The following is a 27550-nucleotide window of genomic DNA, read 5'->3' as shown; positions in this document are numbered from 1 at the left end:
TATAGTAAATGTCACAAAATAATAAAACGTAATCAACCATCTGTAAAACCCGATTATCCGCTTACAAAAATACCAATATCTAAATCGGATATGCAGAACATTGTCAAAATAACCTTTAGGCAAACGAAAACTGAAGTCTGCCAACACAAGCAATGACAGTTATAAATGAAATTCAAAACGGAATATGACCACGCTCTACGCAGTTTAATATACTAAACTAAAAAAATCAAATTTACTTAAGAGCTGTAAGAATTGCACTATATTTATAATTTCTAAAGACACATCAATACTAGCTAGAACACTGTGCGCAACTGAGACCTGATAGAATCGCTATAATTATAGGCAGCAGATAAGATAACGTCAGTTCAATAACTCAACTCGTATCGCAGACAAGTATGTAACGAATACCACAAATATTATACTCTAAAGGCGGAGTCCCAGTGATTTCGTCCCGAGTGAGCATATTGTATGTTAATTGTGTTTTTATGTATGGTGTACACGTTTACCGGAGATACTATGTATTTTAGGCAACAAGTGTGATTCACCTTGCATATAAGTATTGAATTTCCAAAGGGAAGCACTGTGTCAAGGACATATTATTTTACATGCGTCTATGTAAATTTTGAAACATGTATACAATACCGGTTTGTACGTACATTTCGTAATGATAGCTAACAACGAGAGTGATCTAGACTCATTAAACAAAATTATTGTAATTTTATTGTGTGCTGCAATTGATTCGGTAAAATTGCTTAAGTGTGGCGGTACAATGAAGAAAAGTGCTAGTCCACACAAGCGAGCGTAAAGATATAACACTACCGGAAGAAAGGCTTTCAAATAAAATCACAACTAATGAGATTATTAAGTAAAACAATAAGCTTGTAAGGTATCGCCGAAGACAACACAGTGGAGGAATAGTCTTATTCACCAAGTAGTTTCATTGTACGCATTTTATCGCATATCAGATGGGCGTAAAATGTAAATGTTTGTACGCGGAGCGAGTTAAGAAACTTGTTACAGTTTTATATCAAACAGAGAACTATTATCTATATAGCCAACGAATAGACAACTAGAACGTAGCCACCCAGGTACGTAAACGGTCTTGGGTCAACACCCTGCTAGATATTTGAACAGGACCACAATAATTAAGACATCACTTCCTTTAACTTACTGGGAAAAGAGCATTTTAAACGAAGAAAAAAAAGTTTATGGTAATGCTAGGTGTCAAACAATTTACAACAGTTTGCGGTTAAGTCAGAGAGAAAGTACGTGCATATAAATGCAGGGTATATAGCTGCAATTTTCATGAAATAGAGCAAATCAGAAATTACAAAATTATTATCGAGTACAGCAAGACGAGGAGTGGTACAGGTGGTGTGAATAATATTTGCGGTAACGACATAACAATAACTACGTGACCTTCAAATGGTTACAATGGCTGACGAAGCGCGAGGTTTGTAACAATACGAATATATCTAAAGATATGTTAATTAGACGAACTGTGTAACTCACATTAACCAAGCATGAGATAAAGCAGTAGTTGAATAATGATTAATATCACCTAATTATACTGTCCACACAAAATAACATCCGCTACTTCAAGACTTGACGAAACAAAGAAATCAACGAAATATTTGAAATATTCGAACAATTTGATACCCTTCAACACAAGTCACGATAGCTAATCTTCTTCCCAATAAGGTTTTGTTCCGTTCTGAGTCACGCACTTTACTCACAACTTGTTATTATTTCCTTGCGTAATCACAAAAATGATAACAAAATTTACGTGTGAACAATAAATACACGTCGAAATAAGAAATTAGAGGAGAAAGTTAATAATTACGAATATTATTGATAGAATTCAGTGCAAACCCAACCCGTGTAAGGGAAACACTGAAGGGTTTCGAGTTAGCCGAACGAAATGGCACGCGGAGTGCGGAGATAAGCTGATAACGTAGCGATAGCAAGTTTGTACAACAATGAGAATGAGCGCGAGTAATACATTGCCTAGTCTACAGCAGCAGGCACATTGAAAATTCGTCCAATCAATTTTTTGTTCAATCGATTCGAGTGTGAAGCACTGGGTCGTGCGAGAACGTGAGCTCCATAACATAACGTCGCTATGTAAACATATTTTTTGCGATAGTTCGAAATAAAGTTTGAAAGTCACGCACGTAAGCTGCATTTCTCACACAAACTTAAGGCAATAGGCCTTTTGTGCGAAGTGACGCGAGAGTGACGGCCGGGTTCCGTTCAATCCCAACTCGTGATCGTGAGACGACCAAATGTGGTCACGAACGCGTAAAATAATGTCGCAACCCACCACTATCTTACAGGTAGAGCGTGCACTACCAATATTACAGTGCACAAATAACTGTCTCCTTACTGCTAAACGTCACGAAAGAGATATCCTTAACACGATATAAAACAATTAACACTTACCATCAGGAATATCATCCGATCGTCGTTCCTCGTCATCAGTCTTCAATTCTTCCTGTTGCTCCCGTTTCTTTATGGCCTGCAAGAGAATAAACATTTCAAAATACTGCCATCACACAAGCACGAGAAAAATCGGCATGCAATTTAAAAATCCGGGCTAACAAAATCTCGAGCTACATCGGTCACAGCCAGTAAAAAATGTTTAGAATGTCACGATATACTACATAGTAAATGGTAATTTGTATCATGATACACAAGCGAGGCAAGCCAAACAAAATACAGTTGAATCTAAATTGAAATCATGGTCGAATGTCTCTTTATCTTGCATAGGCATCTCACCCGAGCGAGCCATCCTCCTGCCGCTTTCAAGCACCTCATTTTAATAAATGCTGATAAAGAGCACTTTGAAAACTGGACGACGTGTATTACAGATTTATTTAACACGACACTAATACTAAGAAAGCGGCACTTCACTTATCGATTAATCGCGGTACAAAAAGCATTGTTACGGGAGGAGCGCGAGCGGTGCAAGTCTGACATTTCTGCGAGGCACGCGGAGGGTCTACGCGAACGTCGTGGTCGAGGGCCCGCGTGCACCAGCCCGGAACAGACGGAGTATTCCAACAATTACCCACGGTTTGGTCGTGCCGACTGAATCTCTACCATTCGTCAGGAGATTTACAACGGATTTACAAACTTCACGCGGTTTTTTCGAAATCCACCAACGCTTGCATAGCACAAACCATGATACCATGATCTCTACTGCGTGTAGTCACAACAAAGGACGATATGAAACTACCTAAAGACCATAAAGAGGTGCGAACACAGGCCTATCGTTGTATGGCAATATTCACAGGCTGTGTGCGATGTGAAGCAGATCTCACGACTCTATTGTTTCTGCTATTCAAACAGCGAACAAGAAATTTCGATGCGGACTGCGCGTCAGCTTTTACCCTTTCGCGTGATATAGATACCATCGTGATGAATAGCGTCTGATGAATATCTTAGTTTATTTTCATTTTCTATGTTTAATTACTGTATTGTACCTGAAATAATTATTCGTTTTGTTTGTAATTTTAGCTTTATCTTTCCTAGCAGTTGCGATGAACAAAATTGGTTATAGAGAGAGAAAAGTAGTAATTATTTTATAAATAACGAGTTTCCACCACCACTAATGACGGTTATTTAATTACACTCAAAACCACAACCTGTGTAAGCCTTGTTACCTGAAGGCTGTGAGATATTTGTTACACGTTTCGGAGTCAAAACAAGGCAACGAGGATGTGACAGTGGTACAAATAACAGGAAATAATTCCGGACACAAACTGACATTTACAGAAATGGAGGAGCGAGATAGTACAATGTGAAAGCTCTGTTCACGTTTATACTTAGCAAATGTAGGGAGAAAATAAATGAACGAAGACATGTAATATGCTTACGGAAACAACAATCAATGCTACTTTAATAACCAACTCTTAACAAGCAGCCTATAACACAATTAATCATGCAAGACTAGAATGAATGAATGAAAATCGATAATTCATAATATAATTTATTATGGAATAAAAATACTTATGCAGCTTTCTTTTACATGTTTATAATGATAATAATGACAGCAACCGATTGATGACTTTATTAATAATATAGAATAGAACAAGTACAACAAGGAAGAAACGGCACCAAAACCACTACTTCCTAAATGGATACCAGACGTACACAACTAGATTAATGTTACTTTGCATTCTTCACAAAATTGTATGATTATAGACAATATTATCAGAGGTCAAAGTATTTTACATTCAAACAAAGAATATTAATTAAAATGAGAAACTCAAACGTTTTTGTAATAAACACTAGTTTGTCCAATAATAAAACAAAGATATCAGTTGACAAACAAATAAGTTTACTGTCCTAAATGCACGACTTTTAGTAATGATTAAAAGTACTAAATAAAAAAAAAAGTCCCGGAACATGAATACGACACAATAATTAAATTTTCTATAAGGTGTAAATGTGTGACATTAATAAAAGTCAAGAGAGAGCAAGGCTGCGTCTTTTGTTTTATGAGGAGGTTAGGCGATGACATTGACTTTCTCGTCCATTCTGAGTGACACATCGACGCGGGCGCATGCGTGACCTGTGAACTTTGCGGACTTTGCGGAAATAATACCCATCAATGAAGAGTGGAGCCATTATCACATATTTAATTGATGCCACGTGTAAAATTTACGGTTTACATGCGCTACAATATAAATATACATCCGCATAACGTCGGTTTTAATAGAAAGGGAGAAAGTGCAATTGCGAAAAATTTTTCAGGGGAGCATGTTTTAGGTTTTAATGGCTGTTTTAAAATATTTAAATTGTTTTAGAATTCAATTTTGGTTTTAATTAAGTTTCAGTTTCAAAATCGAATTTAAAACAGGACGTAAATACTTTAAAACAGACATGAAAAACTAAAACAAATTCCCCTGAAAAATCTTTTGAAGTGGCACTTTCGTCCTTACTACCACACCGACGTTATGAAAAAGTATGTGAAAACAAGAGGCATACAACATAGTGACATAAAAATATAATTGTAATTATATTATACCTATACCTACTAATTACAGAGGTGCGAGACCTCCTGATACAAGTAGTGTCATACTTAAGAGAACGTTCCATATCACGACAACGAAATGAAATATTTTATTTATTTTATATGAAATTAATTAGGCGTTAAACAATGATACAACAAGTATTAACGTTTAGCTTGTCAATCAAATTTTATTTTTGTCAGATTAGCGGAAAACTCGATACTGGCGAAATCCAAAACTGGCACCGCAAACAAGCAAAAAGAAGAAGAAAATATGTATAAAAATAATGTAAGTTTTTTACATTTTATTTATTTATTATTTTAATACATTATAAGTTCCCCAATTGTTGGGGGTGCGATATTACATTACACATTGTAGAAATTAATGTACTCATTTAACTTGAAGCTATTGGCTCAAGTATGGAAATATCAATTCCAACTTAGATCACAGAGAGCGTGACGTCATTTAATAATAATTGTAAAGATTGCAAAGTAACAACAGTGAAAACACTATTAAATGACTCATTGTCAATAGTGATAAAATGCCAAAACACGTCATTTTGGTAACAGAATATGCATGATTTCAAATTTACAAAACTTTATATTGTAAAGAGTCGAGAGTATTTGCAGACTTTTCGAATCTCATATTGACCTTTAATTTACAGTTACCAAAATGCCAATTTCACCTTACTGACAAATAATGTACCCAAATGCTACTGCACTAGACAGCTACAAGGTTACAGGTAAGTAAATGTAAGTATAGTGACAATCATGCATGCGGGTGCGGCACCTGGGCGATGAGATCCCTGGCGCGACCGGCGTCGATCTGGTTGATTCTCTTGTTCTTGAGGTGGTGCGGCGTATCGCGGCGGTGTAGGCGTCCTCCCGCCCCCGCCCCCGTTGCCCCGCCGCGCTCAGCCACCCCCGCACGCCACACCACGCGTCGCGCCCCTCCCTCCCCGCCGCTACCCCGCTACCCGCACCATAAGCGTTAGCCAACAATTCCCAAGTGCAATAGTGCACTGATCAATCATCCCATACGTATTGCAACGACCCCCGCAGTTCACTAATGTTAGAGATAAGATCAATTAACTTGCATAGTAGGTAATTAAGTTTCATTTGTGACTGTACGGTTGTATTGATGTGTGCATTATTATAACATAATCTTCTTGGAAAACCCAACCCGAATAATATTTTTGAGCCTACTTGAAAGTGATGGAAGAACAAATTTATACTATTTGATTTACTTATTTACAAAATGAGAAATAATACAAAATAACGATACCAAAAAAAAAAAACAGAAGTTTAATACTGCAAGTAAACTCAAATGACGGATAAAATGTATTAGAATCAATTTCTAAACGCCTCCAAACTTAGCCATACAGAAATGAAAATAATTACCTAACTTGTTACTTTATTAAATTTCTATGTTATGTTTCCGTGAAGTTATAACAATCACTATATTACACAGACTACTGTATTGATTTATTAAAAGTGTTCATTCAAACATAGTTTTATGTTCATCATTTGCATCGACTAAATGAAAAGCACCGTTTTCTCTAATAATAATAAAGCATTTGAGAGTAGTTGTATTTAAGTACCTGCATTTAAAACAGAAATATTTCATGTTTATTGCAAACGATGCACTTAAAACCGTGCCATTAATTTAAACATACCCCTATAATAACTAAAACCAAAATCTCGAGGAAAATACTTTGTCGCATTTCATATCGATCGTTTAATAAGCTTTCCATACAATAACTCTAATTGTGACGCCAAAAAACCGATTCCTATCATAATTCAGAACACCAGCATTAGATATAGCTGGTTTGTGAATTCCATTGACTTCAACACTAAGTTCAGACGAATGCAATTATTTCCCAGTACAAATTACGGTTACACCACACCAGACAGCGCGCAACAGCACCGCGTCCGTACTAAACATGTGTTTTACATGAATTGTCATCAGCACGGTTGTAGACTGCTATAAGTGGGGTTCAACTCTTATTTGTAAACGCCCCATATCATAAGCTTAACTCTTGTCACCTAAACATAGGCTTACAATGATTATCGCAATTACGAGCTTATAAGTGATGTTATGTGTATAATATTCCAAATTATTGTTAGGAGTCGGCATCAGGGTTCCGTGGTAAAAGTTCTGATCTACTTTTGTTAGCTAAAAGTACAATACCTCTAATTCCTCAGAATCTTCATTCTCGTCGTTTTCGGCGTCTGACGACTCTCTATCGTGGTTGGTTTCCCGATCGCTTTCTTCCTCTTTCGTAATTTCGGGTGGAGGCGGTGGGATGAATACCGGCTGGGGACAATTTTTTTCTGTTTATGTCCATTTTTTTTTCATAATATTAAACACAAGACAAAAACTCGGTTTTTTTATAGCGGCACAGCGTTGTATAGAACCTACTCCGCGTCTCGCCTAATTTAATGAGTATCAATGCTAAAAATCTACTCTGTTTTAGAACTTCACGGTGTTATTTAGACAGGCAAGCGAGTTATTTGACCAGTTTCAAACTAGGTGAATCAGTACTAGAGTAATCTGGGGTACACTAGATAGAAAAGATCAGATTATATAAGCGAGTAATTTGTCTACTTAAGAGTCGATACTACCTCAGCTCGAATTAAAGTTTTTCCCGTACTGAATCGGTTCCATTGCGCGTGTCCAGCGGCAGGGACACTTTATTTCAGAATTAATTTTTTTACAAACGAAATTAAAGTCATTTGAAAAATGTACATCGTATACTATGCGTGTTCTATTTAGTTCAGTTGATATGAAAAAAAAAATTGGTATATGTAAAGTACCTGTTGAGTACAGCGGCTTTCTTAAAAAATTTTGAGGTAAGTTTGTTTTTTTTTCTATCGTGAAAATTTTTAGGAATCGTCTTTTCGCACCGTATACTAATTAGTGTATATCCTCAATTTTGCTTTACATTTTTTCCAAAGTGATTGATTCAACATTTTCACTGTTATGTGGAATCAAACTAAGCCATTTGAGGATGTATCGACTCTTAAGCCAGACAATTCTGATCTAAGGTACTATTCTCAATCTAATAGTGACTCACTCTAGGTGGTTCCATAGCAGGTGTAGGCACAGGCGGCGACAGCGGTAGACCGTTAGTAGTAGGCGTTTCTTTCTGCGTGACGGTCTCAGGCGAGCGACCGGCGAGCAGCTTATGTGCCTTGGCCTTAAGCTCCTTTGGATGTGGCGTGTTTTGACGGACGAACGGAGTCTGTGAAGACAAAATATATTAGTCTATTGACACAGTGTAAAGAAGAATCTAAAAATTTCTAGAACAAGGACCATAACGAAAGTCGCATCATATAAATTATCTCGTGTATCTAATCAGCTTACTCATCAATATTAGATCTCGATAGCACAAGTCTTTTACTGATTTATGACAATTTATTTGAAGTTACTATAAAATGCAACACATTCGAATGATCCTTATCGGACTATAACAAAATTTTATTTTATGTACGTCTTGATACATCAAAAATACATGCGCATGCTTCGTTATTATTAAATTTAAAATAGAACTTCAAAAATCTAAAAAAATGTTCATACATTAAATGAGATATTGCAGAAGCATTTTACATTTTCTAAAAGAAATAAATGTGCTTTTTATTAGTAAAAAATATAAAATAGTGCTTATAATAATAAGTTAATGTTTAATAAAGTAAATTTACAAATTTTTCGATACGTCAAGCTACTCAAATCAAAAAGATTGTCAATTCTACAAGATGTCCTAGTAAGTATATAAAGTCGAAAAAACTCTTCGTACTACGTCTCAATAAACATAGACGAAACATACAACTTATACGTGTAAGTGTGTGGGCTGTGTCTATCACCTATGTACCTAATTATGATGGTTCCATACACATGTCAAAGTTACATAACTTAGAAGCTAAAGAATAACTCCGTATTTTATAACGCGTAAAAAATAAACTTCAACTTATTGATTGAACACAACGAGTATGGCTTTCGTGGCATCTACTGAAATTGCATAATCTACAAACGGAATAACTTGGCCGTTCCTCGACCGATAGGCATGAAATTGTAAACTATTAGTATAGGCCTATAGCTTAACTGATTCGGTTCCTAAGGTACGTTCCTGAGTGACAGTTTACGTAAAAGTTATGTCGCGCTGCACACGGGATAACTTCAACAAGATTTTTCTGATGATACTCGATAGTTATTTGATTGAAAAAAATGCCAACCAAATTAGTCAATTGTTGTTATGTGAAATAATAATACTAAAAAAACTATTTCATTGATTTTCTTTAATGAACTTGTTATTAAATATCGTCAGAAAAATCTTGTTGAAGTTATACCGTGTGCAGCGCGACATAACTGTTACGTAAACTGTCACTCCTCCCGCACCGCGCAACTACCTCAGGAACCAACTCAAGTTAAGCGGTAGGCTTGTACAATACAATTCTACAAGTCGTGGTAAAAGTCAAATTTTTAATTTCGGTCAGTGACCAGAGAGAGATTAAGTCAAAGGTAACCATGTTAGGTCTAAGGGGAAGGATACAACTGCAAAAAATTGCGCTCGCAAATATGCAGAACTGTGAAAAAAAGTTCAGAAAGACTGTTGCGTTTCGGCAGGGAATCGACATTCCACCTTACAAAGTAAAAAGTGTTAAGAAACGTATGTTTCAAACACTAAACACTACAACAAAAGAGTACCCATAATTGCCATATCACATAAATAAACAAGCGAAAATAACATACACGGAATACAAATGCAATGCTTTTGAAACAGATCAAAAATGCTAACATTATTCGTTATAAGAAAACGCGAAACCCCAAAACAGACATAGCATTAAGATCAAGAGTATAATAATTGTCACTTAACCTAATAAATTAAGAGCATGTTCGTTAAGTCAAGAGGTGGATGATTCAATGCCCCATGATATCACATCACACGCATTTGCGCTGGGGTAACATAACGATGTGCTTGTCTAATCTACCAGTGTAACTCAAATTGTGAGAGATTCGACACTACGTGCAAGACACAAGGTACAATTTGCATTATTTTCTTTTTGAAAGCTTCGATTTTATAAAGAAAATCAAAACAAAGCAAGAGTTACAGCAAATAATTCCACATCTATATTAATTTTATTATTTTTGTAATGGACAAAAAGATTTTCTTTACCTTATTTACCCCGTATTTCTCTGAAAATATATTTTGAGCCAGGCCTAATTAACATAACCATTTATATTGTACGATATATATTTCTTAAATATATATTATTTTAGTTTGTGAAATTGTACGCGGAGTAAAAAGGCAAGAAGATACATTATGCATGTTATTCTGTTGTTATACTGTTTCAGATAAAAACTGTGCAAGGTAACTAAGATATTCGTGCATTGGTCTTTAGACCATGCCTGAACGGGAATAAAGATGTGATTATTGTGTAAGTATGTACGCATGTCAGTGTATTAGGGCCAGATAAATTTTATTACATAGTTAAAATTAAAAACAAATATGCTATCTATATACACTGCATTATTCTACGTTCAGCGAAACAAAAACTAGTCTAATCAAACTCTTAAATGCGGAGAGCAAGGCGTACGAATGCTCTTGGATGCAATCACAATTACACAATGCTTTTATTTACTAAATCAAATTCATGTAATATCGCGCCCTCGAAAGATATGTAAATCCAAAATATTTTCCACATTTCAAAACGGAGTTTATTATCCGTGTTATCTGTTATCTACTGTTTGTTTTCATTAAGACATTACCGTGAACACTGCTCTTAGTTTGCATGACTTAACAGAGATAAGGTGCAAAGCTAATTTCAGCAAAACAGTGTGTTTTTTTCATAGTATATTTACAGTTTAAATTGATGGTTCATCACTGTTCGAATCGTAAAAAGTAACAACGAAAAAATCTGGAATCTGAGGAATTGATTTTAAAAAGTTAAAAGCGAAGTCAAGTACAGCCAATAATTTATCTTGGGCAAGGAATACATTATATAACAATTCATGGTGTATTATTTATACAGTTCCTTCGCTAAAAACTGTATTTTGTGATTACATCGTAAACCATTTTCAACAGTCTTTTCGCAAGATAAAAATCTTTTTTTATGGGCGCATGCAGATACTTCTTTAATTTAGGTAAAAATAGGAAAAAATACTTTTTTACTTATGTACTATTTTTGAGTTGGGTCAGTGTTGAAGTTGGTTTGCAATCTCTACTTAAATACCAGGGAATGTAATAGGTAGGTACACACCCACTACTGAAACCACCATCACAGTAAATAAGCTAAATTTAGTTATTATTTAACGGTGGATAACACGTAAGGTAAATATTTTTAACTTGTGATTGTATCCAAAAGATAGCGCATACCTCCGCGAGGTTAGTAATAGAGGAGGAGAGCCGTTGTAGGGAGCTCCTCCGCTGTGTGGCGACTAGCTTGCGGACTACGTTTATAGGGCGTCGCAGCCCTAGCAAGGACGGCGCTGAGGATTCAGATGGTGTCGCGTCCTCGTCCTCCTGAATTGACGTCACCTTGAAACCAAACAACCCCTGATGGCAAACCGCAATGCTCATCGTTTTGTTAAATATATCCTTGCAATATACACCAGTTAATAATAATCTAGTAGTGTATGTTAATAGCTGCAGGATGTGTTTTTGTCTTAGGGCAACAACCAAAATGTCAGCCTACAATAATAAACTGCAAAAGGTTTCTACTGCTATTCTAACTCTATTTTATTATCACTTTTCAATACCGTCACTTTTATTTAACTACTAATATAAGTGTGAGAACTTTTCAGAGAACAGAATTTGGAAACGCAACGTTGGATACCAAATATCAACTTAGATTATACTTCAAAGCAGGTTTCGAAGTGATCATAATAATGATAACTTATATTGGAACAACGAAATGCTGCCGCTAGCAATGTCGTGCCATGTGTTTGTATCAGACGTATCCAAACGTATCAAACTTCAATCTAAAAATGTTGCAAACCAAACTGTTTTCCCAAACATTTTTCTTCGTGTTTATTTATTTAAACACTTTATTGTACCACAAAGTAACTTACAAATTTTCAGAAAGTTTTATTTAGTTTTCTAACTGATGGATGGATAAATTATCGGATATATACAAAATATATTATATCAGATAATTGTTATGATAATTTTCAAAGAAAATAAATATCTTGATAATTTCGAACCCCGCTTCAAAGTGTTATTTACACAAATTAGAAAATAAAGAAATTACAAACTGTCTAATAAATTATTTCATTTGTGTGTTTTATAATTTTGTACTCTTCCGGAATATTACTTTATCTTATCAATGGTTAAACAAAAAATTGCTTGTGAAATGTCACAAGTGGACAGAATTATTTTCTAAAGTCAAAGTTTCATAGTCGTCAATTTTCGTAAACAAACAGGTCCAAACTATGAGCATAAATAAACAATAATATCATTGGGTCCAAAGACCAAAGTTTAGAAAGTATCTGTCATGTGAGATTTAACATATTTTTTAATGTTTATCTTTTACCCGCACTAGGACCACATACAAGGCTATTTAAAACTTATTATTAATCTTATGACTGTCTCGGTGGCTCCACGGTTTGCACTGGATGTTGAATGAGGAGGTCCCGGGTTCAATTTGCTGTAGGACTAGTTTGGAAATGAACTTTTCTAAATTGATTCTGGTCTGGAGCTCTGGGGCACTTCCCAGAATACTGGGAAGTGCCCCCGAGCGAATTCATATTACACGAATATTATTATTTCGTAAGCAATTCACCAATTGTATTAAAATAGTCAAATTAATTAAATTATTGGTGGCATATTCTATATTTCTGATCGTAATCGATAGATCGGAGCGTGTACGCATGATCGAACCAAATGGTATAGTATGATTACGGTAATACCTGGTAATTATTATTTTTATATCACCATCATATTGATGCGTGAAAATTCCTATAAAATAATGGAGATTGTCTTACCGAACAATTAAATAGGTACAGTAACACTGGGCCTATTCCACTAGTCCCTACAATGGGTACAATGGACATTACGCGGGACACATACATTTTAGGCGAAACATATTGCATTAATACACCATCATTTTTCTACTTTTAAATTCATTTTGAAAACTAGATGGAGAAGGTATGGCTTTACGTTCCTCGATTCTGTTGGTGTGCTCCAGCAAGGGGTGTATTTTGAATAATATTTTTACAAGTAACTGATTAATTTAATTGGATTTTTAAAGAACAATGGCCAACTGGCAAATAAATTTTTGTTGACATAACTTGTATGCGTCTGTTTATGAAGAATATGTAAAGATATAGAGTTTGAATTCCAGAACATATTTTTTGGGTTTACTATTCCGAGAAACCCGGAACTGAAGATATTCCAGTTAGAAATTTTGGAGGTTATGTTTTACAATGTATAATTGAATAAAATATATTCTGTGTATTATTATATCAAAATAAACTACAGAAGCCTTAAACAGAGTTAATAGGAGCTGAATGGTGCCGTGGGTTTGTGACGTGACGACAGATCAGAGGAAATTATTCTATACATATAACTGTATGGTCAAAAAGCATGAAGTCAAGCCATAACAAAAGAAAACTGAGTTAATATATTACTGGTAACCCGGTCTTAAATTTATTTTTTCTTAAACGTGCCATCTATCCCCGATATCGGGAACTTTTTTGTCAGCGTTACAAGTTGTTTGCGTGGCATATTTCGAGAAGGATATACTTACCTACTTACTTTTTGTAATAAGTAATAATCTTTTATTGCAAATCGGTCGAATCAGTAAGTTTGATATTACGTGAACTCACGTAATGTGGACCTAGCTATACGTAAGTAATGAAAATCTTTTTTTGGCGGCTAGATATCGCTCCACTTTACGAAACTAAGAAACTGACAGTTGTAGATATCAGTTCGGTTACATACAATTAGTCATTCGAGTTTCTTTTAAATATGATTTTATTTCCAGACTTAGATACACCTTTAGTATAATTTGTAAAAACTTAACGAATTTATTTTATTCAAACTTGTAATTATGACATTTGAAAACGCTAAAGAATTCTTTAAACAATGATTTCGCCATTGTTCTTTACTGAGTTTAAGTACAAAGTGAATATTGTTTTAAAACAGATATTGATAGGTGTTTTTCCACCACTAGGCTGAATATCACAAGTTGTGTCAGTTTCAAAAATATAATTTACGAGCATTCATGCATTTATTCTTTTTTTTTATGATACCAAGCGATGGGACGAACAAGTCGTGCGCCTAGTGGAAGGCGACACGCCTGTTGCAGTGCTGCTCAGAGCTTCAAATCGCAAAGCTTTGAGAGGCACTGTCACTCCACCCGTCACCCTGAGACATAAGTTGAAAGTCCCATGTGCCTGTAATTTCACGAGCAACCTTACGCTTCAATACCAAAACTCCGTAATACCCAGATTATAAGCTGGCAGTACTTCTCTGGACGAACTCTGTCACAAGGAGCTCTACTACTACTGAATTCGATAGTAAGTACACGGTTCAAACGTACAATGTCCGCTTTAAATAGAAACTCGTGCACTGGTACATTATTATTACCTTTTTGGAACAAAAAAGGAAATAAAATGTAATTATCATAACAAGGATTTCTGTAATGACAAAAATCATGTGGTATTCACATCAGTCTGTCAATTACGTAAAAAAGTCAGAAGAAGAATAAACGCCATAATATGTTTACACAGTGATTAAGAAGAAATAATGCAAAACAAAAAATAAAAGAATAGTAATAAAATATATGATTTTATTAAATAAATCCGAGTAAAGAAACAAAATGTGTAAAATTTGCTTTCTTATAACTAAATAATACTGATATCGCAATATTAAGCAAAATATGACTTAAAAAGATACCATGAAAATTCTAGAAACTTTTTTTAAATTTTAGATTTATCCTAAAACATTAGAATTTTATATATGTATGTATAAATGATTCCATGCAAATTAAAGCATTACGATAATATACATTTTAGAAAAGATCAGGAGATTAATGCTTATGTATAACTGTAATATAAATTTTTCAATGAATATCAAAATCAATAAATACAAATTATAATTTATTGAGTTCTTAGGTTTTCGCGATTGTTACACATAGGAAATGAAACTATTTTTCCGAATTTAAATCGTGTATATTTGTTTTTTTTTTTTTCAAATAAACCGACGTTTCCGGCCCTTTACAGGTCCCATCAGTCAACCGTGACCATAGGACCTGTAAAGAGCCGGAAAAGTCGGTTTGTTTGACAAAACAAATATACGCGATTTGAATCCGGAAAAACAAATTATAATTACTGCTAAATAACCGCAATTTAGTGCACAATTACTTATATTAAAAAAATGTATCTCGAATAGAGTTACCTTTTATAGTGCGTAGTATATTACTCCAATGCTACTACAAGAGAACTGAGTGCTAAATAAGCTCTGTGACTTGTACACCATTCGAGTACATTTTTTCTGACCCATGTGTTTGCTTTCCTACATTTATCTCTAGCCGTCACACCAGCATTGTGGAAGCATATTGGTACATCACAGCGTAAAGACTTGTAAGCAAATCTGGGGAACGTTCTTACAGACACCGCACCACCATAGAACAAATGACAACATAAGCTCACCTCTTTCGCTTCGGGAATCTCTTCTGTAAATTTGACGGAGTGTGTGCGAGACGCCTCCTTTTCTTCCCAATCGTCGTTGTCGGAGTCCCGGTCACGGGGTATCGAAGATTCTGCAAAATTAAAATTGCTTTACTATTACAGACACATCTGCAGTGTTTCAGGAAATAAAATGAACTGTACAAGTAGAGCATCTCCAGTCTGGAACGTTATAACTTTTTTGGCAGGCTTTGAAGCTACGCTGAACAGTTGCAGCGAAGCCTACTTTTAACAGTTATTTCGTAAAGTTTGGCCCCAAGCCAAGTTACACTACATTATAATGGGTGATCAAATCGCGTATGGCTATTGTATAGTTTGTTAATAATAGTGAGAAAGTGGCATTGACCGTAACACACACATACAACACTAGACAAACAATTGACATCAAAATATGTAGCAAAACAATTAATATTTTGTTTACAAATACTCAAATTCGGATTCTAAGAAGTGTCTACAGGACCGCTGTATATAGAGCTTATCAAACCTTAAAGGAATATACAACGCTACCAATCGCAAATACAAAAAAGGTGTAGTATGATACAGTGCATTCAAATGTAAAGATAGTAGGTAAATAAATAAAGGTGGAACCACAAAATTCGTGAATTGTGTGCTATCTATGTTCATGTTCTGTGTCTAAATTACAAACACTTATCTTAAGATTGTGTAGGTTTGGCATTAAATATCTTGATCATAATGAATAAAAAGCATGTGCGAAATGATGACGTGTTATTGTTGAGCAAATGTTCATATTCATTGGAAAATCAATAGAACGCCAAAACGTACGGTTTTAGGCCCACCAATATATATACAGACGATTCTTTGTTTCGATCGATCGTCACTATAATTGTATCGATCCACCGCCATACTCTCCGGCTTACAAGTAAATCGTTAACGACATTAACGTACAATATCGATTCGTCGTTTCGATCTATCTGACAACTCGTTCCCGTATGGGGGCCTTTAGGCCGCATGCAATTAACCGACCTCCACAATTTATATTAGCTCAATGGTCTATCCACATAGTGGTCAACACATTACATGGGAATCTATTTTACCCATCGCTTGTCAGTCAAGTGAGTTATATGGCCTAGCCACTAGTATTTCAAGTTATTGCATTCATCTATTTCCAACTCAATAGCGTTAAAAAAAATGTGATGCGAGTAAAAAAAGAAATATGTGAGAAAAATAGTAAGTTCTGGTATGGACATAGTCTTGCCTGCCGCCGACATACGTAACAATATGAATATTGGTTTTATGTAGCTAAGAAAGATTATTTGAGCAAAGTTATGCTCAAACAATCATAGCTCGTCAAGCGAAAACCTTTGAAAACATCGTATTCACTGTGATAAAGATATTTACAGCGACCTATTTGCATTGTAAGCTTGTACGATAAAGGAAAATGAGCGAACCTTACCTCTGATTCTGTCTAGTTCCTGCGATTGTGAATTAAACCTGTGATCCCTGAACCAGTGTCCACTGCCGACCTCTGCAGTGTGTTCCAGCTCTATTTGTGTGTGAGAAGTGTTCAAAAGTGGCATTTAGTATGTACACGGCAAAAACAAAATACTAATCTGCGACTGTTCACCTGCATACATAGTTTTTTTTTTTGCAGTCTATATGATTTCTATGCGTCACAAGAAGTTTAGTACTTTACTAGCAAACAAGAAGGAAATATTATTTAAATGCATCTTGACTATTTGACATTCTCTACTTTTTTTGGAGAACCCAAATTAGTGTTGTATTACTAAGGATTATGTCATGGACATTTTTATTTGGTTTCATTAAAGATGCATGTGAACATTCACAAAAAAAGTCGCAGAATTAAACAGAAAAGCACAAGAAGCATATGCAAGGACGTTTACACCATATGCTCACAGTGACATTAAAACAAACATTCAGCATACACACTAAGCGAAGATTTACAACGCCATTATACTTTTATAACATTCTTATGATTTACGTTTACGACTGTCTTTGAAATCCGAATGAAATCTTTAAGTCTGTCCTTGGAGCAATAAAAAGTAAGAAGATACTAAATAGAGAAAAGGTTTATGCATATACATTACAATTTAAAAAAAGGGCACGTCCACAACAAAATACGTTCATCCCAATATACAAAAAACAATGGCTGTATGGTTAATATTGCAAGATCGCTTATTTACGTCAATCATCATGTTTTTTTTCTCTTCTTTATTGTGTGTAATCATCATTTAACCGAAGGTTAGCCCTTAAAAAATATATTTTTTTTTTAATATAAAATAAATGCGCATTTGACCTCCATCCTCTCCTCCTTTTCTTTGTATAAATTAGAAGTACGCACTGTCAAGGCCACAGTCAAGTAACAGTATAGGCATAGTAATGGGACGAAAAGTTGTCGCGTTCAAAATGCAAATGAATATTAACAGTACAGCCACTATTCTAAAGAAATTGTAAGAAGAAATTGCATAGAACACCAAAAGCAATATATCAACATGTGATAAATACGTACCTGGTTGCTGTGTATAGCTAAGCTGTGGCAGCAGGAAGCACGTGAGAACGTTTTCGCCGGTAATCTCGTCGCGGTCAGTCTGGAAGGTCAATAATGGCTGGGCCTGGTTTTCTGACAGCCAAACCGCTTTTAATTCCAGGTTTACTAATGTGTACGGTAAGTACTGAAGCCTGGAATATCAATAGTTTTTTTTAATACGCCACAATAATATTCAAAAATAGTAGATAGTATGTCGGGTAGTAGTAGGATATCGTCAGAGATAATTACGCGTAACTAGCGTTTGATTATGAGTTTCTATTTCTTTAATTTAGTGGCCAAATCGATAAATTCGCGTAAATATCATGGCAACCAAATCAGCGTGATTTTAGGGTATCTATTGTTATCAATCCGTAGACAACTGCCTCCGTGGCCGAACGGTTACCATGCCGGACTGTCACGCAGAGGTCCCAGGTTCGAATTTCGGGCCGGGTGAAATATTCGTATGGCCTACATTTATTTCTCTCGTGAGTTTGGGTGTAAATTGTGGTTGTCTATGTGTGTGTCCATGGCACCCGCGACCCGGGACCACTGACTAGTGCGGGACTATGTTGAGTGTGTGTGTCGTTATTAAAATAAAACAAATAAATAACTTAATTCAATTCTTACTGTGCAAAAATGAAAGTATAGCCATTGAAATAACAAAATAATAACGTTAAATCCCTCTCCTGTGAAATCTGATATAATGCAGATACGCGCTTTTTACCTATACTTCTACATACGCGGATTTGCACTATCCCCGACGATATGGTGAATTGTGATTTGATGTGGGAATGTTTAATAAACGAAAATTTAAAAAAGCCGGCCAGTAACTACAATTACCTGTTGCCACTAACATCTAAGACGTGCAGTGATTTGCAGTTGCCCAACTCATTCGGCAGTCTTGTCAACTTGTTATCCCGTAAGCTCAAAACACCGAGCAGCATCATGTTCCCGATCTCCACCGGTATATCAGCCAATGAATTCCTATCTACGTTCAGTACGGTCAACTTATTGAGATTCCCTATCGACTTGGGCAGTTCCATTAAGAAATTCTCCGTTAATATAAGCTCTTGTAGATTTGTACACCTGGAACAGAGATATAGAAAAATAAGATAGAAATAGCGTAAGACAAACTAACAAAATTAAATATCTTAAGCCGAACAGTCTACCAACCTTCCTACATTTTCATTTAACGTATGTAATCTATTTTGGTCCAACTTCAGTATAGCTAACTTTGATAGATCACCGGTGCCTCTTGGTACCGTTTCTAGCATGTTTTGGGAGAGGTGGAGGTCAGTCAGCGAGCACAAGCCCCCGATTTCTTCTGGAATTTTCTCCAGTTTGTTTTCGCTGACGTCGAGACAAACTAAAGCCTTTAAATTGCCGATTTCCGGCGGCAAATACTGTAGTTTGTTGTGGTCCAACCACAGTTCTTCGAGCGCTGGCAGTTCTCCGATGAATCCCGGCTGAAAATAACAACGTTATCGGGTTAAAAGGTTTGCTTTCGTAGATAAATAATACCTCTCACAGTTTTATCAACTTTATAGGCAACTTGGATATTATTGGAGCACAGTTATTACAGAAAGAAACTTTTGTAACATAATAAACAGTCAGTATTCATGAGAATTCTTACCAGTTCTTCGATCTCATTATCACCCAAATCCAATCGTTCTAGCTTAGTCAGATTCTTGAGTGACTCCGGCAACGACTTCAGCAGATTTTCTCTCAGTTCCAACGATTGTAGAGACACCAAGCTGAAAATAGAGGCACCATGTTATTAACAAACTTCTCAAGAAATTCACTATGTTTCACACGGTGCAACCTTCAAATAGTATGACATAACAATTTGATGAGACAAGTCAGCGAGGTGGAAACACAATAAAATTACTGTTGTGCAGACTAACTCTTCGCATAACTGCAGCGATGCAGCAAGGTTAAATAAAACTATTTGCTGAGTTTACATGTCTAAAAGTAGAAAAAAATCAGTCAAAAATATTCCGTGCTAAATGTAGTCGCACTAATCAAGAATTTTTATTTAGTTATTGTGGTTTAAAGAAGAGAAATGAAGTTTTATTTACGAAACTGCTCCGGAAAGAGAAGCCTTACTCGTACTTTTTTATATCAAATTACTTTCCCATTCGCTCTGGCAACGAGATTTTTCCTTATTGACTTAGGGGTTGGCTGGTGTAAAGCGAAAGTATATTAAAAGCATAATACTCTCTTGCGTAGAAATAAATTTTCCAGTAGGTCGAAATTATCGTTGAATAAACATAAGAATTATCATTATAAATGTATAAGGTTTATTTTTTATTTTCAAATAATAATGAAAGCTCCAGAATATTCTCGCTCAAACAGGATTATTAACCGGAATGAATGGTAGCTTCCGTTAGAAGCGAACGCATGAATATGAACATTACAAAAGTTACGACTTATGACACTGACTTTATTCCCGTTAACTGTGTGTGTGTATATATATATATATATATATATATACATATATATATATATGACATTGACTTTACATTGGGCAATGTTTAGCTTAGAGCATAAAAGTAAAGGCTCATAATGAATAGTGATTTTATTGAATGTCAAATTGAATCAACGGCGTAAAATACTAAGCTATATTGTAAAAACAATATATATTAATATAAAACAGTAAACATATAGCTTAATAATACAAAATGGTTTCATTTACCATGAGCTTGGTGAACGAAAACATCGTGATGAAACCTGCACGTCGAAGAAGGTTCATAACCCTTGGAAAACCAGTGAAGTTCCCAAACCGCATTTGTTCAGCGTACGGACTATGGCCTAACCCTCATCTGAGAGGAGAACTGTGCCCGGAATGTTTGACGTATAAATGGGTTGATGATGATGATGATGATATAAAAACGATATCTAGCAATTTTTTTACACCAAAACATCGTTTTCATAATTAAAACAGTGTCTTAGCCTGTTCACCTAATCATATAAAAAGTTTAACTGGCAGCAGTTCGCATTCCATGACTAGAGCATCCACAGAAAAAAACTGCGTGGAACGTGGCGCATTACCTCTACCAGTTACCTTTATAATAATTGTATCAAACTGGTTATGCGACGTTGCCATTTTACAAATAACTACACGAGTACTTTATCTCGTTATATTTGTTTTGTGAATAATAAGAATCCTCTTATAGATTATAATTGTTTTTATAAACTGTTTATAGTAACTTCATTTCTGTACATAATTTTAAAACATAAATATTTCTGAAACTGTTTTCGGCTTGTCCGTTGATTATATGAACACTAACAAGTCGACACATAGAAAAGGTGTCGATATGAATACCCGTAATCATGTAACTGATAAGAAGCTCTAGAATCAAGCGCAGATTGTTGGTTTTTAAGGTTTATATATTGGGCTCAAGGTCCCCCGTTAATTTTAAAAAATATAGAACAGATTGGAAGATAAACGAGATTGCTTCAGTGAATTTTAACAAAACGTTCAATTTGTCGCAATAACTTTGAGTAAGCCCCGGAACTTTTTCAAAATTTCAAAATTTAATGAATTTTGAAATTTATACTTTACTGTATCAAATATCTGTAGTAAAAATGTTCGTCGTGGACATGAAATAACATACGCACAGAAAATGTTGAATACATAAAGATGATTAGGCAAGTATAGGTGTGCGTTGCATATGTAAAGCCGCCATTGTGTTATGTAAAAACAGTATTGTTTACTGATAATACGCCGTGAGTGCCTCATGTTTAGAGCCTTGAGGCCGCATTCCGTAACAGATGTCAAAGTACTTAGCGCTCGAAATACAATAATCGCAATGAATCATTCAAGTCAGACTAACTTGTTTAAACTAATCATTGTAGCATTACTAATACTGAGCGTTGTTTGGTGTTAGGTGGCCATTTCTGAAAATAACCAGTTTATACCGATTCTGAAGTGATTTATGGTAATATTAAACCTCAACAATAAAAAAAAATATCTTACTACCAGAAAGTAGGTTTATTGTCAATAATAAAAAAAAACCATTTAGACTTAAACAAGACGACACTTAATTGTCGATTAAATCGTAACGGAACACATTAATTAACGCGTATAAAAACAGCAGGTGCTATGCCGTTTACAATGAAGCAGCATCTTTTACACGAACGAAAAACGGAGTCTTAATGTAGGTCAAGCAATGATAAGAAACTAATTTATTGATCTTTTTACTGTATCAAAAATAACACTAATTTATACCATCTAAGAATTTTAAGTTGAATTTTTAGTCTTTTTTAATATAAGAGGCCGTATAGGAGCGTTGCCGTTGCGTTATAGATGCCGCCGCAGAATAACGGCCGCTTTGTTTTTATCAATTTTCTTTTCATAAAACTGCGTCACTAAGAGTCGTATTCTAGAACTGTACTCAATGCTCAAGTCAGGATTTGAGCAGACTTGAGTATGATTTCAAGCACTGGAAATACAACCCTAATGGCAAGGATTTGAGTATGATTTCTAGTGCTTTAAATCATACTCAGATCCTGACTTGAGCATTGAGTAGAGTTCTGGAATACGACTCTCAGTGTTGTTTTATGTCATTCTCGTTAGAGTAGGACCTTCCCCCGTAGCATGGCTATGCATGATAGTCGCGACGCGCGCGATAAAATTGAAATAAACGCGCCTTATTGGCTATCTAAATTAGATCTGATTGAGACAGCCAATAACGCGCGCTAATTACAATTTTATCGCGCGCGTCGCGACTATCACGCGTAGCCATACTACGGGGGCTGATTTCGTTTCCGTATATATAGTAGAAAGCGATACAAATATAAAGGCCAATATACACTACATTTGCGTTTTAGATTATACATCCACATACGTAGTCACGACAACAATAAATTAACACATTTGTATGTTTGCTTGAAAAATACATGTCTTAAAAAAAATTATTAGATTATGTTTCCAACTGGACTATTATGGACCTTATAAATACCAGGCTATTTAATCTAAAAAAATACCTCCACGAATCTTTAAAAATATGGTAATATTTTTGTACATACACCAAGTCTTACACTGTTAAACTAACATAATGTCGCTCATGCCGTTCAACAAAGGTATAATTGCCCTTTTTTACATTTTCCAAAAAAGCTGTGTATATTTAACATTTGCACCTCCATTTTGGTCAATCTTCCAACCACATTCCAACGATACTCACGTCATATTTCGATCGTTATTAAAACTACATTACAATCATTCTATCTTTTTTTATGATACCAAATGACGGGACAAACAAGTCGTACGCCTGATGGAAAGCGGCATGCCTGTCCATAATAGTTGCAGTGCCGCTCAGAGCTTTAAATCGGAAAGATCTGAGGGGCACTACCGCTGCGCCTGTCACCTAGAGACACAAGTTGAAAAGTTCCATGTGCCTGTAACCTCACCAGTATCCGCACCCTTCAAAATCGAAACCGCATTCTGCTTGGTGGCTGAAATAGGTAAAGCGACAGAACTTCCCTGGACGAACTCTTTCACAAAGAGCTCTACTGTTGCTCTATCTCTTACACGTGACTATATTTTCGGAGAATTATGCCATTATTAACTTAGCTAAGTAAATTTTTCCAAATGTTACACTGCAAGGGCAATATTATAAAATACCTTATTTTTTAATAAACAAGATACATAATGTCATAAGTCATGATTATTAACAGTTACGAAAAATCTACGGAACCAAGAACGTCTCATGGGTCACTTCCAAAGGAAATCACTTGATCTGAAAACTTGTAGGGAAAGTTGTAAATATTTATGAAATTCGGATTTAGATAATGTAAAAGTTTCAAGGTAATTTCTGGGTAAAAACGGGATTTTAAATATATGTACGAAATTTGGTGGCACAAAACCCGGTGTAAATATGATATAAATCGGTGTCAATCGCGACTAGACGCAGGCTGGGGTTCCATCCCTATGTTGTGGATATTTCGACGATTCGCACGAAGTGTTTCGCTTCCACATGTATATGGCGAGCGGCTAGATAGTGGATTCCCTATCTGCGGACTTTATGACCCTAAAGCTATAACTTGAACCTCTTCAAGGCGAGAGTGAATAGGCATTATTAAGGTATGCATGTTACATCGTCAACCTCATCGTCACTTTCCATCAGGTGAGATGGAGGTCAAATGCGCACTTATATTTGCATAAAAAAAAGAAGCTAATAAGTAATGTAAAATGTATTGCCCAAAATCGATCTTGGTGTAGCAGTTGTGGTCTTGTTCTTGCACTTTTGCAACACCATCTATTTGTAGCAAGACCAAGACCAACACAAAAGAACAGACCTTGCAAGATTTGAGCAAGAACAAGACTGAGTCTGCGAGACTCTAGTGTCTCACAGCTACGTCAAAGTCATATATGGGCATTAAGTATTGATGTATTTGGTTTCAAATTAGTATTACTCTAGATAGACGTGCTCTACAACACCGGTACTAAAACCACGGCTTCTTCTAACAACAAAGGAGTAAGTAGTTTTTAATTCGCATAAAATAATGAGTACAGTGATAAAAGTATGGCAAAAAAATTTGTAAGTCAATGCAAAAAACAAAACAAGGACTAGCACATTTAGCGAGTTACCAACAATAACATACACCGGCAATCGAAAAACTAACTAACTAACCGAGCCGCAAGAGGTGCGGCGCTCTCTCGAATGGGTCATACTTTGTACCCCTGACAAACGCTGACTAGTTTTTTTTTCTTTTTTATATAAGTGACAGGACGAACAATTCGTGCGCCTGATGTTAAGCTACACATAACATAACATTTGCAGTGTCACTCAGCTGCATCTGCATGCGCCCGTCACCCTGAGACATAAGTTGACAAGCCCTATGTGCCTGTAATTTCACCAGCACGCTTACATTACTGCTTGGCGGTAGAAATAGGTAAGTGGAAGTACTGGACTTCCCTGGATGAACTCTTTCATCCAGGGAAGCTCACAAGAAGCTCTACTGCTGCCAAAAAGTGCCATTTATTAAAGTCCTGCAAATTTACTTGATTTTTTGACGTACGAAACGTGTGATTAAACAAAACGAGTAAATGTGTAAGCAACAGAAAATCGACACCGTACACACATCAAAAAAAGTTTGCGATCAATAGCATAAGCTCCTATAATTCTTTAAATTTAACTTGATCAAGAAAAAATCTATGTTGTATGCTTTCTTTAAATAGGAATACCCTGTTTGAAATTAAAATATAAAACTATTTTTTATTATTTATTTTAAAAAATTGAGCCATTAATCATAATGTAATAGTGATAGAAATTTCATAGAAAGAAAAAGACTGTTTAATTAAACTTAAACAGCAATTTATTATTAAAAGGTGTGAATTCAATATAAAATAACTCCTCCCCTGGCTCGAATACATGCGAAGATCCTCCTGGGCATGCTGAGGATCAAGTTATCCAGCATTTCCTGGGGTAACCTATCCCATTCTTCAATAGCGGCTTCCCTGAGCTCTGGAACTGTCTGGGGACGTGGCTCACGGTTCCATACTGCTCGTTTAAGAGCATCCCACGCGTGCTCTATTGGGTTTAAGTCGGGCGAGCCGGCAGGCCAGTCTAATCGTGTGATATCGTATTCTTGAAGAGCAGCATTGACTCGTTGAGCTCGATGTGCGGGCGCATTATCATCGACCAGTACAAATTGGTGCCCATGGTTTACTCGGAATGGTCTGACGATATCATCAATAGCAACTGCTTTGTACATGTCTGCTGTCATGAAGCCCCGATACGGGATCAAAGGCGTTCTAGCTCCAATCATAATGCCACCCCAAAAGGACACCGATTTTCCGCCTTGCTGAACTGTTCCAGTGGCAGTTCTTTGTCTTTCACGGTCGCCTGGTCTTCTCCAGACACGGACACGTCGGTTATCTGGATGAGTGCTGATTCGGGATTCGTCAACGAAGAAACAGTTTTGCCAAATGTTTTCGTCCTCACCTTCTTCATTTTGCCGAAGTCTAGCCCACTGCAATCTTCGTTGTTGACGTTGCCGGGAATTGAGCGGAGCTCGCCAAGACCTCCGTGCTCGTAATCCAGCCTGGTGCAAGCAATTGCGAACGGTCTGCGTGCTAACTTCAAGCCCAGAGGCGGCCCTGACTTCTGCTTTTATTTTAGTGGCGTTGATTGTTGAATCACGGGCTGCCAGCAATCTAATATAGCGCTTTTGGGCAGCTGTCAAAACAGTTAGGCGACCGCTGCAGGGTCGGTCAGCTAAATTCCCCATTCCGTGATACCTCTGCAACGTAGCCACGACACAGGATTGGGATATAGCAAGTCTGCGTGCTATTACTCTCGTGGTGTATCCTTCTTCCCTCAAAATTACTATTCTAGCTCGTAAAACCTCTGATAATCCTCTTGGCATTTTTTCAATCACAACTTTCCGCGAAAAATATCTTGAATCGCTTATAATTGACTAAATCAGATTTCTGAATGAGCGTAAGCTAGGACTGAAAGCCTTTTTATATGAAAAAACAATTGAACGGGGTCATTGTTTTATGTTCTAATTAATTTTTAAATAAAGAATCTAAAAAGAAGAAAAAATCATAATATAATCTACAGTAACAAAAAAGATTTCAGTTTTTCGAAGTGATCGCAAACTTTTTTTGATGTGTGTATGTTTTGTCGATCGACACTGGACTTTAAATTAGGCGTAAATGCCCAAAAATGTGTTGTATTTAATCCTTAATATTTATCGATTGCTAAAATCGAGCAAATAGCTGACAGACTCAATAACAATCTACAAAAATCGAGCAAATTTGTAGGCGCCTATTGGTCGTCAAAGCACACCTCACACACGTCCAGCACGTCGAGCGACAATAACTATCAAAAATGTCAAAAATCGAGCAAATAAATATGTAAGCACCTTTCAACTTATGCGCGAGTTTAATATATAGGCCTAAAATTGTTACCAACTAATACGATGGTAAAAATATTGTAAAATTGTTATTGTTTTAATTTTTTGTCATTAGGTTGGCCCCCACTATACCCGTATACCCGAAATCTACTCTGTAGTGATGTTCTAAATAAAAGTCTGAACCAACCCTCATCGTCACTGTTTGTGAGACCATGACAGTTAGCAATAAGTAATTGCAAGACTAAATGTGCAATATTCCCACAAGACTAAGAACAAGTGTGCTCACGCGAGACCAAGACATTAGACCAAAACTCGGGTTAGTCTCGTCTTGGTCTTGCATTGAATCAGGATTACCGAATCAATCATTTTAATTTATTATGATGATAACGATGTGTTTTTATTGCTACATGTAAATGTAAACATTAGTATACGTGTTACCCATGGCGTTACTTCATGACGACGTTGCATACCAATAGTG

At 35.9% G+C, this 27550-nt stretch overlaps 1 protein-coding gene across 10 annotated transcripts in view; it reads right to left on the bottom strand.

Moving 5' to 3' along the window:
• LOC113229257 (protein lap4) overlaps nt 1–27550 on the bottom strand; it is an 89885-nt gene that overhangs the window by 38818 nt on the left and 23517 nt on the right. For 9 of the 10 annotated variants that reach the window (XM_026462791.1, XM_026462793.1, XM_026462795.1 and 6 more), the window contains exons 4-12: nt 19841–19961; nt 19381–19673; nt 19048–19293; nt 18190–18359; nt 17116–17205; nt 15666–15775; nt 8092–8259; nt 7206–7331; nt 2443–2518 (exon numbers count right to left, since the gene is read on the bottom strand). In XM_026462791.1, the coding sequence (XP_026318576.1) occupies nt 2443–2518; nt 7206–7331; nt 8092–8259; nt 15666–15775; nt 17116–17205; nt 18190–18359; nt 19048–19293; nt 19381–19673; nt 19841–19961 (1400 nt within the window). The remainder of the gene's footprint in view (nt 1–2442; nt 2519–7205; nt 7332–8091; nt 8260–15665; nt 15776–17115; nt 17206–18189; nt 18360–19047; nt 19294–19380; nt 19674–19840; nt 19962–27550) is intronic. The other variant, XM_026462792.1, reaches the window with a different exon arrangement.

Source organism: Hyposmocoma kahamanoa, unplaced genomic scaffold (genome assembly GCF_003589595.1).
Source record: "Hyposmocoma kahamanoa isolate Upper Pololo Valley unplaced genomic scaffold, ASM358959v1 296, whole genome shotgun sequence".
Lineage (NCBI taxonomy): Eukaryota > Metazoa > Arthropoda > Insecta > Lepidoptera > Cosmopterigidae > Hyposmocoma > Hyposmocoma kahamanoa.
This window is presented reverse-complemented; position numbering and strand designations above follow the sequence as displayed.